Raw genomic sequence first — 19079 nt, 5'->3', positions numbered from 1 at the left:
TTTGAATTTTGAGACCCGTTGCCAGATACAGGTCGGTGCCTGGATTGATTCCAAATAATTAGATCCATATGATATAGTAAAATGGGGACCTTAATTCAAGGCCCGGGTGTTAGTTTTGGAACATGTCTGGGTCTTGGCTGGAGTATTTTATTGTTTTTGTAATGTTTTAATTGTTGTATTCACCTTAAATTGTGTCTAAATTGCCAAAATATGAATAGATTTTGAGATAAATAATTAAACATTGTCATCTAGGGTAACAACCGCGATTACCTTTCGTACATTCATGAAACGCTAGAGAAAAACTGCCACTAACCATGAACCTTATCTATACTCTTAAGTTTTATTTTATTAATATTATAACTTTAACCACTTTAAAACTTTAACAACACCTTTAAAAAGACCATTTATATATACGTCCGATTTTTGTCAGTACAGAGGTTATTTATAGATTACACGCCACGCCTACTGCACGATAAATATGCTTACTCTATATGCGCTAAATATTCAATGTATTTAAACGATACTGTTTTACTCTATGTTTTTAAAATGCTGCCATTTTGTCATTTTTTAATGTTTTTCCGATCTGTTTTTTTGCACTTGCTAGTCTAAAGTCTATATTTAATGGTAATTTCGGTATTATTTTCTTTACTCCTTATATAAAAGAGTTATTTACGATCGCGCTGTATGAAATTTTACAGTTGGTTTTATCAAAATTCGTCCGTTTTTATGTGATTTTGCTTATTTTTATTTTATTATCTTACTAAAAATGCTCTAGCATTATAGCTACATATGTTCTTTAGCGTACTGAAAATTTGGAGCAAAACTATGAATTAATAAATGTTTTACACGCGAATCCTGTGTATCTGACGTCTAAATTACGCGTGAAAATTTTACTTAAAATTTACCTGTTTACCTGTTGTTTGTTTACCATTGTCTGTTTCCGTCGGTTCGTTTACTGGTCATCATTACCACTGTATTTTCCTATGGTGGCGTCTTTCTAATACCTGTTTTCTCGGACTAGGTCTTGCTTATGCCACCATAGGTCCCTTCCACATATATACACTGCTGGCCTAACTTTAATTTAATTTAGTCGATTTTGTTGTTTCCGTTATCATGATTTTATTTCAGTTCTTATAAAGTCTATATAAAAAAGTTAAAATTGAATAAAATTTGGTTAAAACTGTTAAAGCTAGCTAAAATTTGATAAAATCAGAATCGGCCTTTGCCGAAAAACGAAAACACAAAGACTCTTATTTCTGATTTTTATTTTGCCTAAAGTTTTAATAAAATTTAGTTATAAAAATATATTTAAAACTAATTTAGTAAAAACAGGTGACCATCCTTGCCGAAATGTAAAGTGGTTGCAAGGATATGTCTCCTAGTTTTAAAATCATTGTCTAAAATTAGCCTAGTTATGGCTTAAAAATACGTATAAACATATAAAATGTATAGTAAATTGTAAAGCACGTCTAAAAACATTTATGTAAAAACGTATATAAAGGGTTAATATATTAGTGACAAACAACAATATTGCAAAATGTGTAAAGAAATATATGATTTCAGATTTTGTGATAAATGCCTATCTGCTTTAAAAAGGACAAGATATTGCTGTGTACGGGGCACCTAAATTTCGCGATATAATTTTTAACTAAAAATTACCTGTTTACCTGTTGCATGCTTATAGTTGCCTGTTCTCGTCTGCTTGTTTACTACACGTCATCCCTACTGGATTTACTACTAGTTTATCCTTTTTGTTTTGTTTTGTTTTATTCATTCTTATTTGTTTACGCTGCGCTGCGTAATTATGACTGTTTCCAGTCAAACTAATCAATCGTAGGCCCAGCGAGATTTGAATTTTGAGACCCGTTGCCAGATACAGGTCGGTGCCTGGATTGATTCCAAATAAATTAGATCCATATGATATAGTAAAATGGGGACCTTAATTTCAAGGCCCGGGTGTTAGTTTTGGAACATGTCTGGGTCTTGGCTGGAGTATTTTATTGTTTTTTGTAATGTTTTTAATTGTTGTATTCACCTTAAATTGTGTCTAAATTGCCAAAATAATGAATAGATTTTGAGATAAATAATTAAACATTGTCATCTAGGGTAACAACCGCGATTACCTTTCGTACACTCATGAAACGCTAGAGAAAAACTGCCACTAACCATGAACCTTATCTATACTCTTAAGTTTTATTTTATTAATATTATAACTTTAACCACTTTAAAACTTTAACAACACCTTTAAAAAGACCATTTATATACGTCCGATTTTTGTCAGTACAGAGGTTATTTATAGATTACACGCCACGCCTACTGCACGATAAATATGCTTACTCTATATGCGCTAAATATTCAATGTATTTAAACGATACTGTTTTACTCTATGTTTTTAAAATGCTGCCATTTTGTCATTTTTAAATGTTTTTTCCGATCTGTTTTTTGCACTTGCTAGTCTAAAGTCTATATTTAATGGTAATTTCGGTATTATTTTCTTTACTCCTTATATAAAAGAGTTATTTACGATCGCGCTGTATGAAATTTTACAGTTGGTTTTATCAAAATTCGTCCGTTTTTATGTGATTTTGCTTATTTTTATTTTATTATCTTACTAAAAATGCTCTAGCATTATAGCTACATATGTTCTTTAGCGGTACTGAAAATTTGGAGCAAAACTATGAATTAATAAATGTTTTACACGCGAATCCTGTGTATCTGACGTCTAAATTACGCGTGAAAATTTTTACTTAAAATTACCTGTTTACCTGTTGTTTGTTTACCATTGTCTGTTTCCGTCGGTTCGTTTACTGGTCATCATTACTACTGGATTTTCCTATGGTGGCGTCTTTCTAATACCTGTTTTCTCGGACTGGGTCTTGCTTATGCCACCATAGGTCCCTTCCACATATATACACTGCTGGCCTAACTTTAATTTAATTTAGTCGATTTTGTTGTTTCCGTTATCATGATTTTATTTCAGTTCTTATAAAGTCTATATAAAAAAGTTAAAATTGAATAAAATTTGGTTAAAACTGTTAAAGCTAGCTAAAATTTGATAAAATCAGAATCGGCCTTTGCCGAAAAACGAAAACACAAAGACTCTTATTTCTGATTTTTATTTTGCCTAAAGTTTTAATAAAATTTAGTTATAAAAATATATTTAAAACTAATTTAGTAAAAACAGGTGACCATCCTTGCCGAAATGCAAAGTGGTTGCAAGGATATGTCTCCTAGTTTTAAAATCATTGTCTAAAATTAGCCTAGTTATGGCTTAAAAATACGTATATGTTTAAAATCAAAATAATTTAAAAGATCCTGGTTGGTAAGAAAGTATTTGGCCTTTTGATTATAATATATAGAACAATAAAAATAACATTTGTATATACATATTTTAACTAACTAAAATTTAAATTAATATAATAGAAATTATTTTATAGATGAAAAGAGCGCTATAAAAATCTGGTAAATAATAATAATAATAATAATAAATTATAATATTAAAAACTCTTTCGGGCTTATTTTTTTTTTATATGCTCCAGAAACAGTCGGCTCCTGTTACTATGTTGTTTCTAAAATTAATTCTTGCTATTCATAGTTGTGACCCGACCCTAGCAACTTTAATAGATAGCGCCTTTCACCCTGAGGATATATCGCTTGTATTGACCGCACCAGTGCCGTTAAGCCTTACATGGTATCCCCAGACGGGGTGCATATACTAGCTCAACCCCCCTGATTATTGACGCCATCTCTTTTGAAAGAAGTTTAGGATTTTGATATGTTTATACACGTTTCCACCGAGATTATATTATCTCTATTGACCGCACCAGTGCCGTTAAGCCTTACATGGTACCCCCAGACGGGGTGCATATAGAGATTCAAACCCCCTGGTACTTTGTGATATTAAATTAAGGCCAAAGTTATAAAATTAGTTGTCTGGACAAAATCTCACCTATTTCGTATTTCTTTCTTTTTCTAATTTTAAGGTGTTATCAGTAGTCGCACAGTGAGGTTTAAAGGCACTGGCACCAGACCTTACCAAAAAAAGAACATATTAGGTATCAGGATGTTAATGCTATATTTCTTAAGGCACCATCGAAACTTAATTACTGGCACACTATTGTTATGGAATACACGTGAATTGGTTGTTATTTCTAATATTTTCATTGAAAACTGAAAAGCGTTTGTGACGTAAACCGCTTATTTATGATATTAAACGGCCGTTCCGAGTTTATTGGAAGATTTTATTGCCGCTGAGGTCCGGGTTCGATTCCCAATTTCATCCTTCCTGGACACCATTTTTAGATGAAATGAATTTGATATAGGTGTATTATTTTTATGCTTTATAAAGATGAAAAAGATATTTTGTCTGCCTTAGTCAGATTATGGAGAGGAGATGATAGTCCTGGAGAATTTATACACCCCACCTTCCGCAAAAGAAATATATATTTGTCATATCGTTTATCTATTATCATTTTTTAATTTTTATTTTATTTTATTTTATTTTATTTTGAAAAAATGAATTTGAACATATTCACAATTTCGTTTCGAAGTGTATATGTCGAATACTGAAAAAAATGTAAGTTATTATTTAATGATTTACACTAAAAATTTAACTGGAATTTCATCTTAAATTTAAAAGTCATATAGCGTATAAGTACTTACTTAACAACACCGAAGCCGGTATGGAAGATAAGATCAAGCCTGCGCTAATTAGAGGACCCTCAATTTTCAATATACAACATGATCACAAGCACCGGATTGGACCGGATAATGGCCGCGTGTCAGCCACAGGGCGCATGTTCGAAATTAAACAGTTTTGCAAAATGCGAAACAAGGATTCGTTCGTTGTGTGTGTGTGTACTACATATACCTTTTCATTCGTTCTTTATATTTTTTCTACGTGCTTATCTGTTCCCTTTGTTCTCAACGGAATGAAATACAATTGTTTTAAATTTCTAGACGATACGCACTCAGACGGTAGTAAAGACTCTGAATATTTGATTTGACTCTAAGGCGGAAAAAATCATGCTGCTCCACCCCGTATTTAGTTCGACATGGTATCCGAGACGAACCGGGGTACTATGGTAGACATCTGGTTTGCGAGAATGTCGGAATCAAGTTTGACAATTTCTAATAGTTGTTTTCTTCTTTAAATTGTTGAAACTCAGAAACTCAAATGCCAGTATATTCCTATTAGCGCGAATTTAGTGGGAATGAAGATTTTCGGTATAATAATTATATATCAGTTTTGATTGATTCTGATTATACAACTTTTTAAAACTAAATCTCACAAAGCAATGCGGCATTCTTCGAACGTAAATACAGCTTACACGCACATGACTTTCAGTGAAAACTAGAAAATGCACAAATTGCTTAGAAGGAATATTGCCAATACTTTGTACGTAAAGAAAGAAATGACATGGATGCGACAAAAAAAAAAATCTCTCTGATTTGATTTTTTTTTTTTTTTTGTATAATATATGTTATATAAATGGCATGCTTTATAACAACATTAATTGAAAATCATTCATTTTCTTCAATTAAAATTCTGAGACATGAGGTTAAATAGCATTGCAGCTATATGCGCCTTCCACAGTGCGACTTCATACATATATCACAGAATTACCGACATTTTTTCAGCATCTGCGTGCCTCGGGGCAGTACATACCTTTTTTGAAATCTCGGAAATGCGACAGAGATCGATCACAGAATATTGACAAGAGCCCATCGCAAATGTACACTCATTTACTTTTCTTTTTGTTGTTTCCATGCTCTAATTGTCTGTCGGTATTTTTAGTTAAGATGCAATTTATAAGTCTCCGGCAAAATGTTGAGTAAACTGCGCCCTTATCAAAGTATGTCGTTATATTTTTTATATGTATTCAATTTAATATGGATAGCTGAAAACGAGAAGTACATTTTGTACTACATTACAAATCAATAAACGAGCATATTTTTGAGGATTTCAGGAGTTCTGATATCATATTAATTTCTAGCTCGGCTCTTATTGTATTAAAAATGAATTGTCGAATTTGATAACATTTGTAGATTATAAACCCGAAATTATCTTAAATGAATAAGAAATAGTATGTCGTCCTTAAATCTTTATATCTAATATATCCACTACCTGAGGATGTTCATTGTTTATTTATTATTTTTGAAGTAGCTAGAGTATCATTTCTCTCCGGAGATCTAAGCGGTGTCTGTTCATGTATTATAATATTTTGATAGTGTCACTTACTATGTAACAAATGTATTATACAAAGTCGTCTGTAATACCATCTCGTTTTGATCTCGCGAGATAAAGGTTGGCGGTGTTGTGCGAACTTACTGATTTGTAAAGCATATCATAATTCTTTATCTTGTATTCTACGCTTTAGAATAAATTTAAAATGCTTGAGAAAGCCATTCGTAATTCGAATACCGTATCAGTTCATATAGTATAAAACTAGTGGTACATATTTCAAATTGCCATATATTTCTGTATAGAAAAGATAGCATTTTAAGTTATTTGATATTGTACTATTTTATCATGCTATGTAGTATGAAAAAAGCCATACTTTAAACGCATCTGATTTAGATCATCATAATTAATTAAGGACGAAGCGCAGAAGTTAAAACCTTTTTTAGCTAGGCAATTTTTATCATATTAATGTGTTGGATGAGAATTCTTTTTTTCGAACAAATCTTAAGTCCATTTTATTCCTCTTTTTAAAGGAGTTATTAGATTCGGTGTAATTAGGCATTGTAATAATAAATGTTCGAGGCCTTGTTCCGGGCTATAGAAAATTGGTTTTCATTATTTTTTTTTTCTTTTCGAATCACATAAGTTTTGAACGCTATGGTTTGAGAATGTTATGAGCAATCAAGGACTGTAATATATACGTCCTTCTTGTCTTTCGATTTGTTATTCCCACAAAGTAATAAAAGGTATCGTTCTAAAAAACCCAAATCAATTCTTTATTAACTTTTCTCGACTTAGTCATGAATACTTATTGTGTGATTGAATCTAGCTATATAGTTGATAATATGTTGGAAAACGGCGTTCAATCCAAAAACAATGATGTGTTAAATATTGTGCAGCAATATGGCATGTATTTTACACTAGATAACTATTCAAAAACTCATATTTCCTTATGTTTTAGTAAAAATTAACGGAAATTAAATATTATATTTATTGCATTAGTTTGCATACAATGTGAAGGTCAGGATGCTATGATCAGTGGACAAACACCAATTTCTAACTTGTCATTGGTCTAAAATGTTTGACGGTCGGGTACTAACTCCAGTATTCTGTTAAGAAACCAGTATATGTATGACTATTGATTTTTTATAGTGGGCGGGCTAAACAGCTACTATTTTATCCCCGATTGGCTAATATATCAGATATTAGGTACCGAAATACAATTGTAGTTTCAATTTTTTTAGTTCTAGTCGTATACTTTTTTAATTAGATCAATCTTAACGGTCAGTAAATTTCTATTTTTATATTTACCAACTGTTTTAGAGGTATTTTTACGGCTTCTTTTACTATACGTTAGACGGCTTTATATACGTTATATACGTTTATAAAGATTAGTAACGAAATCATAATTTATGTATTAAGTTAACTTCTTTGTTTCTTTTAAAAATTTATAATTATAGTAACTAGTATTACTAGTAGTAATAGTAATAATAAATAATATAATAATAATAATACTTATTATTATTCCAATATCTTCTCCTTCCTCATCATACATCTTTATTTATAAATGGTAGACTGAAGTATATAATCAGTACCAAGTACAGTCATACTATATTTTTAAATATGGTCTTTGAATAACGGCAACAACCAATACAATTTACACTATCAATAATCATTCAAAATTAACATTCATCTTAGATATTTTACAATCATAAGTCAGGCATAATTAAATTATAATGGCATAGTGATAATTAAGCTGTAATTAACATACGGGAGCTTCTTTTGACGGTCAAATTGTAAGATATACTTTTCATAATTTAATTTTTTAATGGTGGGAGTGAATTACTTTTGATATCTACTTCGAATGTAAATTTTGTTATACCTGGTTTTCAGCTGGATTTATAGAGTGCACATCGAAATGTATCACGTTACTGCTCGTTCCAGATCAAGATGATTCCGACGACAACCATTTTTTTTTTCCATTTTAAAATGTGATTCGATGCAAGTTCAAAGGGCGGAACACTTGGATTTCTAACGGAATAATCACATTAGTAACAAGTTGTAATAATAATGTCTCTTTTTGAGTCAGTGTTTTAAAAACATATCAATACTGAACATTTTTTATAAGTAGCATTAGGTATGTAGATAAGAGAGTCATTATAGGAAAACCAAAATGCCGTGTCTATTCGCAGAATATGAGAAACACAACAAGTACAATGAAGATTAATTATGCAGTGTCGATAGTTTGGCATTTCAGATCTGAACTAGACTGCTGATGGTATTGATGTAAAGTGTTAGCTGTAACATTTAATTAATTAGTTTAAAATTATGAAGTAGTTATCGATTCTCGATTGCAGTAACAGACGTATCACTTCAAATGAACACGATGCACTACCACACTTACTGGGGAAACAAAATAATGACACTAAAAACGATTAAGGAAAGGACACTTTTTATAGGCTGTTTCAAGTCGGTTCAGAAAAATAAGGGGGCGCGATGTCATGGCGGGATATGCAAGGGTACCCAACTTCTCTGAATTTATTTTGAAATTAAGGTATGAAAATGGTGCTTTCTGGTGATTTGGATTCACTTTTTCAGTGCCACACTATTTAAGAATACTTAACCCCTAACCGGATGAGATAGGAGGAGGACACGAGCTTTTGGGGGACCGGCCCTGGATCGAATCTGTTTCATGATTGCCATTCATTACAACTTTTAGGAAAATCTCGAAAACCGATAAGGCGGGACTGAACTACCTATCTTAAAAATCAATAAACCAATAATCCAATATCATTCGCTCTCCGGACGAATTCTTGATTTCATACTACTGTTGTTGTTTGTTAGTAAAACACGGGGTGGGGGAAGGGGGATGCGGTAATTAACAGCTTTGGTCATTTCTGATGCATTACATAATTTATACATCGCACACTTAGATTTACTATCTTTTTATACATGAAAACATCATGTTAAACGTTTTTATGTACAGAAAAGAAATATTTACGCACAAGACCTGTCTGGTAATTTACTACCTATTCAAGAAATATGATGTGTTTTATCTAAAATAAGTTAGGAAAGCGTATATCTTCCTTCTATACGCGCTTTCTTTCACATATTATGAACATTAGAATATGAGCTTTTGTTTCTAAATCGTTTCAAATTCTGAATCCCTACGTTTTTCGATTTTCCAACGTTAAAGTAGTAAAAAACAACAAATTCTTCATTGTATTCATAACATAAAGTTTGTAAGTAAGCGTTTTGAAAAGCTTTCATAAGAATTATAGCTTTTGTTTCAAGAATCTAAAAAGTATTTTGTTGTCGAACGATCTGGAAGCGGTCGCTATCTTTACAGAAAAAGCAGTAAGAAATAAGACTGAATACTTTTAAAGGAATCCTTACATGCTGGACACGATTTGTTTTCCTTTGCAATCAGTGTGATCATTGATGACCGGCACTTCGTTGCAGGATGATATGATTTGCAGTGTCTGCCATTCAGCCATTTACTTTTTGGTAAGCACCTTTTCAAAATTAATATTTATGTCAAATGAAGATAGACAAGATCATTATTGTAATTTTAGATGGTATTTTCTAAAAGACGATTAAGTTTCTTTATATCGTTAACATAGAAATATAATATTGCGTGACTTGATATAGTACTGCTGACAATACTATACATAGTATACTTTAAACCATAAATTTATTGTTACAGGGAAAAAACACATTAATTAACAATACTCGTCAATATCTCAATTTTAGAATTGCAGATTAATTAAGTAATACATCAGATTTTTCGTTGAAATTTGGGCCAGGATCGTTACTCAGTAAAGATATGTACGGAACAACCTCTTTTAACGATTTTAGGTGAATTCTAAAATTTGTACTGATTTTTCCTACTGTCTATACGATTCATAAAATAAGGGTACAAATCGTAAAAAAATCAGCAAGAAAGGATAAGACTATAAAAAGACAGAAGAAGTGAAAGGACATATATTAGCAACGCAAAAACCATAAACATAAAAATACTATCAACTTATAGTAATTTGGGGTAAAAATCTTTTAAGCCCGCCTTGAAACAACACTGACCGGATATTGTTTACTAGGCAATATTGTAATACATTATAAAATTCAAAAGGGTAATTTACGATATTTGTTAACAATTCAATTATTTTATGCTTAATGTGATTGTGTGCACTCTTGAGCTAAACAAATAATAGATATCGCATTTTTTTTAAAACAAATGCTTAAAGAATGTCCAAAACCGCATTAATTTAAGATATACAGATAATATATACAAAGTTGGTTCGGGAAAGAAGCGATTTATCAGTTAATCAAGGGTAGTCTTTCAAATTAAAGTTGGTTCATATTATATAAATAACAGAAAATGATTTTTTTTTTTTTGTTTCAACTATTAAAAAATCCCATATGACGACAAAAAAGATGCGAGTCGGATATTCGGACCGGACCGCCTCGGCAATAACAAAGTCTCCAGATGTTCAGCAAAAAGTATCAAGGTTATTGGACATTAATGCATGTTATTCTTAAGATGCTTTAAAAATCCCATTACTGACAGATATATTTTACGGAAACATGGAATAGATGCTTTAGGTATTTTTTTTGCGATGAAAATTAAAGGATTTGTATAGTAATATGGACTTGGGAATACCTCCTCCATAGCGCTATTTAAACGAAGCGGATCTAGGTTTCGCGTTTTCTTGAGTTCAAACAATTAATTTGTTTTAATTTGTCTTAATTACAATCTCAGTTGATTTTTTTGTCACTGTTGAAATTTGCTCAACTTCATAGGCTTTGAGCATAAACAATTTGTACCGACAAAGTAGTCTAGCAGACGGACAAATATTTTCCGTACAGCTTCGAGACTTACGGCTATAACGGCGAAAAAGCCGACATATTCACGTTGCGCACGACCTCGGCATCTTATCTCCTGCGCACGAACTTTATCTCCTGTCATGGCCATAACTCTTTATGGCAGTCGTTTTGACAGATGCTAAAGACATTGAAACTAAAATAAATGCAGCGTGTTAGTAGGATCCACGCGAGTTTTAGTCAATTCGGGTGAGGATTTTTACCAGTAGTAATGAAATGATGGTATAGAAAAACATGTTACATGTACATAGTTTAGTACACTTTGTATGAGTTTTCTTTTGTGTGGTTCGGTGATATTTTGAATCTTGAGTTCATAATTTCAATATAATTTGGGATGTTAACATGATATATAATTTAACAAAAATCCGTTATAGGATTTAATTTATTTTCAATATTCCACCATACTATAAGTCCTGACCTTTTCTTTATGGGTTTTTAAAGACACATGAAATTTTATCCACTCACTTGTGATTGCTGCTTCTTTGTCAATCAACTGCAAGTAACGAATGTTTTGTTTATAGCCGGAATTAATTGACTGCCCATGTAGGCGTTCACCCCATATTTACGCAAGCGTTTAAAATATTACAAGTGGTCGTTATATTAAATGCGTGTACGCACAGTCTAGCTGACTTGAATATACGAGATCCAGCTGGCTTAGGGAAGTCGGGGTTCTTACAAGGTGCCCGCTCGTGTTGAACTAAAGCTACTTATGGGCTCTGGGGGTCTTCCTCCAACATTTAAAGCTGGGAAGTCGCCATATTGACCTATCATGTGTCGGTTTGCGACGTTAAGAATCAAAAAAAAAAAAAAAAAAAAAATATTGAAATGATAAACAATGTCTAACTTCACTTAAAATATACGCGTGTAATTTTTACATTAAAAGAATTCGCGTAAATATTACGACAGTATGATTTGACGCTTGCTGGCGTAATTCTAGGTGCTTGATTATATGCGCGCGACACCATATTTTTACCATGGTACGGTATAATTTTTTGCTTGCAGCTTTATTCTGAGTGCTTGTATATTTAAAATATGCGTGCAACTTGAACGTGCACGAGTAAAATTAAATATATACGCATGTACCTAATAATGTATTTACATTTGCAATACATTTTTCTTGATGTTTGTGTCGTGGGAATGGAATTAAAGCTAATTAAAACATGGTGCAATTACTGTTTTGACGTTGCGTTCGTTGTAAGTCGGATTCATTGGTCAATAATAGATATTCTAGCATAAAATGTGTTCTTGTCCTTTTTTGGGGAGTTTTACAGAGAAAACTGTTTTAACAGAGAGATTCTCGCGCTCAGGTGATAGTATAACACATTTGCATGTCTATCTGCGTTCCGTTGCACTTGTTAAGTATTTCTGCCCAAAACGGTATCGTCAACGTTGAAAAAACAACGCAAATATTCCTGCAAGAAATTATACAGAATAACCCTGTTCGGTTTGGCACTCACATAGTAACGCAGGGGGGACAGATTGACGTATTATTTTAAGCGTGCACCCACATTCTAGTGCACTAGATATCGCGTTCATTATACTTTAATAGTCTGACGCGAAAATATTTACCAACGCGTATTAATTTAACGCGCGCATGGCGAAATTCTAATGTGCTTGTTATAATACGCGTGGCGCATTCATATTTCCATTATACGCAATTTTAATTTTAGCATGCCGCTTTATTCGGATGCTTGATATACTTAACTATAGCATGTTTTAACATATGAACGTGCATAGTAAATTTTTATATACTCAGCGTCATGAAAAGTTAACCGTAATGCCTTTTATTTTAAAAAATCGCAGGAACTGAGTTTAAAGGCATAATAGACGACCTCTCTGACGCAGTGAGACGTCATAGTTTAAAAAATTTGTCAATTGAGTAACTCCGTTTGAGGCACGGGTTCTGTCACGTGTCGCATAGTAAATGATTTTTCTGCAAGCAATGTCGACAGTACGAATTTTCTATCGGCAAATAATTATCGCACTTGATGACAGTTTGTGACTGACTAAAAGGAATACGTTAAAAAACTAGAATATCTTGCTAAGAATGCCAGCTTTAAGGACGCGATCACGGCCATCAGTCCAATTGGCATTGGTTGACGCGACTTTCATGTCGTGAAATTTGGAGTCGTATGTGTTGTTATCTGGCAGTCATGACTGAAATGGGTTAGGAAACATTGATCAGAAGGGCCTATGAGTTAATAGAGCGCGCACAGGCCATGAAAAAGTGACGTCGATCTTGTATAAATAGTAAGAAGAGGATGTATTAGGTGGTAACTTTTCAGTGACGCTGAATTTATAGAAGTATGTACCTACATATTTGCAATTACAATATGATTTTTATTGATGTTTGAGTCGTGTGAATGAATTAAAGCCATCGATAAATAAACACAGTGTAATACAGTTCTGACGTTAGCGTCGTTTGATTCGGATTTATTGGTCTTCGTAGATCTTCTAGCATAAAACTGTGTTTATTGTAACTTTTGGGGATGTTTTTAAGAAAAGAGAAAACATGTGTTAACTGAGAGATTAACGTGATGTTATAAAACATTTTAAATTATGCACGTTCCGTGGGTAAAGCGCAAGGTAGTACGACATTAACGGATAAATCAATGGAACATGACGTCAACGTGAAAATGAACATATATCCCCTGCGGGATTTCATTGAAACATTAAATGACGTTGAGGTAGAGTTACTTTATTCATTCTGATTCGTTTTATGCGCTTTATGCTTCAATAGCTTTAACTATGTCGTCCATTTGTGTAATATCTATTTAGAAAACCTCGAGATTCTACAAACGTTTGTATAACACGAAAAAACATGCGGTATCCCCCAATGAAAAGAAGAATTTTATGTTTAGCATAACAAATCTTGCATGTGATAAAAAATCTTCTCATAGAGCCTTTCATGTTTAATATTTATTAAATAGTGTACTTAAAGGGTGTATAGTTTACTGAATACATGTTTTGACTTTTTAAATGACATTACCAAGTTAATGTACTAAATAGTCGCAGTGGGTTAGACTGAACGCCGAAACATTTCTTTGTTTGTAGGTATGGGACGAAATAGATTTCAAAACCAATAGAAAAGATACGTACTAATTTAAAATAATTGCTAATACACTATAAATCATCTTGGTGTTCGAACTAACGTTATGCGCATTCTGTGTATGTGTTCATACTTTACTAATAAACTGTGCAGTCTTTGTTAGATTTTTCTACGTGAATAGGGTTATTACTCGCACTAAACATTCGCCGAGATGAACCGACTACAGAACAATCTTAGTATATCAATCCGCCCAAAAGGTTCATTTTTGAAGGTGAATGTGTATTTCCCAATAGACTTTTTTTTTATTTTATGCTACCTAATCGGAAACATACTTCTTTATTCATATCAGTTAAATATCATATCTCATCGGCACACTGTGAAAAAATTGAAATTATTTTTTCGCACTGTGAGAGATAATGCGCTCCGACCCTTCTATTTCGTGTATGAATTTTAAATTATTTGCTTAAAACAGGATGAAAATTATTGTCGCATTTTGTTCTTTATAATATATTTCGATTTTTAAGGGGAGCCTTAAAAAAGGGATTAATTTATTAACACTTTGCTTTTAGACACATGTTTTAATCAAAATGTAATGGAGAACGATAGTGCGGATGCCGCTCGACCAGGACCGATCTCACGAGCACGCGCTTTGTAGAGCTGAATAAGCAGGCGGCTACATTTTTTTGCATAACTTTTCCATAGGGAAAAAAATTCCTACAGGAAATATTCTCTATAGGAAACGCTCATTCCATGGAAAATGTTTCCTAGGGAACGTTTCCTACAGGAAAGTATTCCTTAGGATATCTTTTCCCACTGGGAAACATATTTCATATGCGATTCACAGGAATTCTTTCCCATGGGGAAAACTAAATTATTTTTTTTTTACAAATAAACAAGCAGTGCCATAAAACGTATTTTTATAAAAAGCTATGATATTTTTCTATAGTTTATAAGAAAATATAAAAGATCAGGTTTTCCCATGGGAATTATTCGATGGGATATGATTCCAAATGTTTCCCATGGGAAACGCGTCCACTCGGGGAAGCCATTTTCCCATGGGAAAGACGTTTCCCATAGGAATCGGCCTTTCCCAGGGAAACAGAATATTATAATAGCTTATTTATTGAAATTATAATGATCGAATGATGAATGTTGTGGAGGTATATGGTAGATTTGGGTATAATTCGTATATTTTAAGTTCAAAGCCTTTTCGTTAGAAGTACTTACGTTTTTGCAATTATTGTCCTTGGAAATTAAAATTGGCGGGCCTTTATAAAGAAAATTTTGAAATGACAAAGTGGTTGAATTTATCAAAAGTCAACGTTTGTACAGTAAAACATAAGCTTTAGTTTGATACCACCAATTGATAACAATTTGCAGAAATATAAAAAGTTACAGGTAAAAAATCCTCATTTTCTATGCGGGTTTATCATCAGTACCAGTATTGATCTCTATATAAATTTCCTTTAGTCTTTTTTCCTGCTAGATTATCCGTATTGTTCTGCACCAATAGTTTTTTTTGATAGATGTTTCAATATAATCATAATTTATTCATGGAAAACGTATGAATTCAAAATAGAGACTGTTTGATATACCAATCTAGAAATTACTAAAACATTTCATTTTGTGTTTGTTCATGCATTGAAAACATCTTAATAATATATTTTAAAACTTTAATTGGATACAAAGCGTGATACAAAATTTGTATCAATTTGTTTGTTTTTGTTTTGGTTTAGCGCCCTTTTTCGACAGTATTTCAGTTATGTAACGTCATGCAGTTCATTTAACCAGAGTCACTATATTCTGTACCAGTAGAAAGCAAATGCCAACTTACTTACACATTATTTAGCGATGGAGGACGGATAATTTCACACACACACAATGTATGTTACCATTTCATCACGCAGAGAATACGCTTCGCCCGGATGCAAATTCAAGACCCCGCGATCTATAGATCTGCTCTTTCTCTATTGAACTTTAGAAGCAGCTAACCCTTACTATGGTGTACACGATTGACCATGATCTGCACTGCTCGCTATTTAGCCAGTATCTTTTAGGTAAGCACCCCTTTTAACAGTTTATTGTATTGTATAAATTTGAAGAAGGACAAGTTCATTATAGAAATTTAGCAAGGTAAGGACTAATGAACAAGTATAGGTCTATCATTTCAGGGCTAAAATCTCTTCATGAAATGGTAGCCCAGGGACCATCAGAACTTCGAATTGACGTTTCGTCTGTTTCCGGAGACGAAGGCTACACAACCTTCCAGGACTTTTCAATATCAGCTGGTCCTAGTTACACATTGCAGATTTCGTTAGGAGTTGGAACTATAGGTTTGTAAATCATGTACATCTTATAACCAAGAATAAGATATTCGTGTTAGACTTTTATTTCACTGAAAAAATTATTTCGAAACACATTTGAACATACATTCAAGTTACTCGCCCATAGTTTGGGTGAAATTTTAAACCATGTTCATTCCCCCAAGTTTGGCACAGAATGTATATATGAAAACATAAAAGTTAGATATTAGTAATCTTACGACTTAAGAGCGTAACACAAGTGTTTGAGGCGGGATTCGAGCCCAGGTCGCACGGGTGGAAGACAAATTACTACTGAGCCAAAGAGTCGACTCCCTGATACAGTTGTCAGAGACTAGTTTTAAACTTACAAGCTGTGTGTAAGCGAAAGTAACACATCTCCTCTTCAAAGGAGCCATCATTTATAATGACATGTAAGCCATTTTAGCATAGAATGTGCCATTTTCGTATGATGAAGAATTCCAATGCTAAGCAGTTTTCTTGCTTTAATTTTGTTAGTAACATTAATGATTATGATTTATCTTTACAATTCATATTGCCGCTATGAGTATCTTTATAAACTTACAGTCTCGGTGTTTTCCTTTAAATTTTTTGCGCAGCGTTTTAAATTGCATAAAGTTAAAGACTGTGACTCACTGTTTAAATTCCAGACTCCGGTATATTCCGGATTCAAGCAATTTGAATGAAAAGTATATCTAATGTATATATTTTGTAACCATGGTAATACTAACCCTAACCTTTATTCAATATACTATACGTGTTATACACTAAATGCGTGCGGACATGCGATAATTTGCATTTTTTGCCGTGCGTTCCAAAAAAAGTATTGATAATCACTTTCGGACATGCGCAGAAGACTTTTCCAGCTCTGCAATGAGCAATATCTTTGATATTATGTTTAATGGTACCTTTGCATAACAACCACATCTCTACAACAAAACATATTTTATGCGATAATAGAAACCTCTTAGTAAATTAATAGCTGCAAAATGGCAATAAAGTGTCATTACATTTTATATGCCTTCCGACTTGGGAGTAAAATAACGGAATTGTATATTCTTTATATTACGCTAGCAACAAAACATCTTGTCATTTATAGAACACGTTAGTCACATTGACTTTATTTATTACTGGTACAGAAAGAAAATTTTCGATCTTTCGGCAGAGAGAGAGAGAGAGAGCAAACATTCTTGTTAAAAGAAGCTTTAAGCATTTGTGTATTTTCTCATTTTATTAATGTTTTTTTTTTTCTTTTTTTTTATTATGTCTTTAATAAAATCCATATAAAGCCATAGACTTAGCTTTATCTTTCGATAGTGGCAGTTCTTTCTTTTTCATTCCACTCTCTCACTGTTCGATGGATTTTCAACAGCATATTCGTTTTGCATTTTGGGTAAGCATATGCCTACAAACTAAGAGCACGACATGTCGAAATGTCCCTTTGTTGTACACAATTCTTACTTTGCATTTGCATTAGGTTTTACATGTGCCTAAATTATAAAAAAAAAACATCAACAACAACAAAACACACACACACACGCACACACCCACGCACGCAACAACAACAACAACAACAACAACAACAACAATAAACAAACAATGTCATGAATGGTTAAATTGTCACACTGATGTACAACTATATTTTAAACTCCTTACGAATTTAATTAACAGGTATGTCTATTTGTTTAGGTACGATGTTCTGTTCCAAAGATACTTTGTGTGATATAATATTGTCCAATTGCGTTTTACAGCTGACAGTACAGCTGATGGGCTGTCATTTAACAATAATGCAAAATTTAGTACCCATGACAAGGACCAGGATTCATCTAGTGGGAACTGTGCATCGTATAATGAAGGCGCTTGGTGGTTTAGTGTATGCATGTACGTACACCTGAACGGGCAGTATTGTATACCTGGAACAACAACATGTGGCTATCACGGGATGATATATTACAAATTTAAGGTTCTCGAGTCTTTACTTACATCTCGTATGATGTTTAGAAGAGTGTGAAAACATTTCTAAATTGTCAGAAAAAAAAATCTCACAAAACAGGCGGATACACAAATATACCCATTAATGTTTATTCTCATTATAAACGATTTTGACGACGTGCGTGCGCAACTCGTCTCTAACTATATTAGAACCCAACGTGACATTATTGAAAATATTGAGATATACATACCTTCGAATTCGTATAAGACAAGACTACCTATTGGTATCCTTGAAATAAGCATGTAAGCCCCGTTAAAAAATAATGTTCAGTCACATCATGCGCTGTCTTCATTTTTTGCCGACATGGTAAACCAAAACTGTACATGTATATTGTAACTTTTTTTATTTCATCATATACTGAGCTATCTCACTTTGTTATATCACATAGTGAGCAAATTCTTGTTTTTTATTCAAACACTATAGTAGGTTATAGTAAGTTATGTCCGAACACTTGGTAAATAGCGCACTACAGTAGTAAAAAAGACTTTTTCCTCACCTTTAAGCTATCCCCACTCCCAAAAAACAAAAATGCGAACAATCTACTTGAACTATGAAATCATGAGATAAAATCGAGGGGTGAATGCGAAAGAGGTCTAAGTGCAGATAAATAAAGAAGCACTTAGAACTTTTTCGCATTCACCCCTCGAAATG

General features: G+C 32.8%; 1 protein-coding gene across 1 annotated transcript in view; it reads left to right on the top strand.

Annotated features, from left to right (window-relative positions):
- The window catches only part of LOC123542975 (ficolin-1-like), a 30619-nt gene extending 11629 nt beyond the window's left edge, over positions 1 to 18990 (top strand). Inside the window, exons 2-3 of the mRNA XM_053531075.1 lie at positions 16286 to 16447; positions 18187 to 18990. Of these exons, the coding sequence (XP_053387050.1) occupies positions 16306 to 16447; positions 18187 to 18446 (402 nt within the window). The 5' untranslated portion in view covers positions 16286 to 16305 and the 3' untranslated portion in view covers positions 18447 to 18990. The remainder of the gene's footprint in view (positions 1 to 16285; positions 16448 to 18186) is intronic.
- The last annotated feature ends 89 nt before the right edge of the window (positions 18991 to 19079 follow it).

The sequence above is a fragment of the Mercenaria mercenaria genome, chromosome 19, assembly GCF_021730395.1.
Source record: "Mercenaria mercenaria strain notata chromosome 19, MADL_Memer_1, whole genome shotgun sequence".
NCBI classification, from domain to species: Eukaryota; Metazoa; Mollusca; class Bivalvia; order Venerida; family Veneridae; genus Mercenaria; species Mercenaria mercenaria.
The sequence above is the reverse complement of the archived record's forward strand: the minus strand, read 5'-3'. Positions and strand labels throughout refer to the sequence as shown.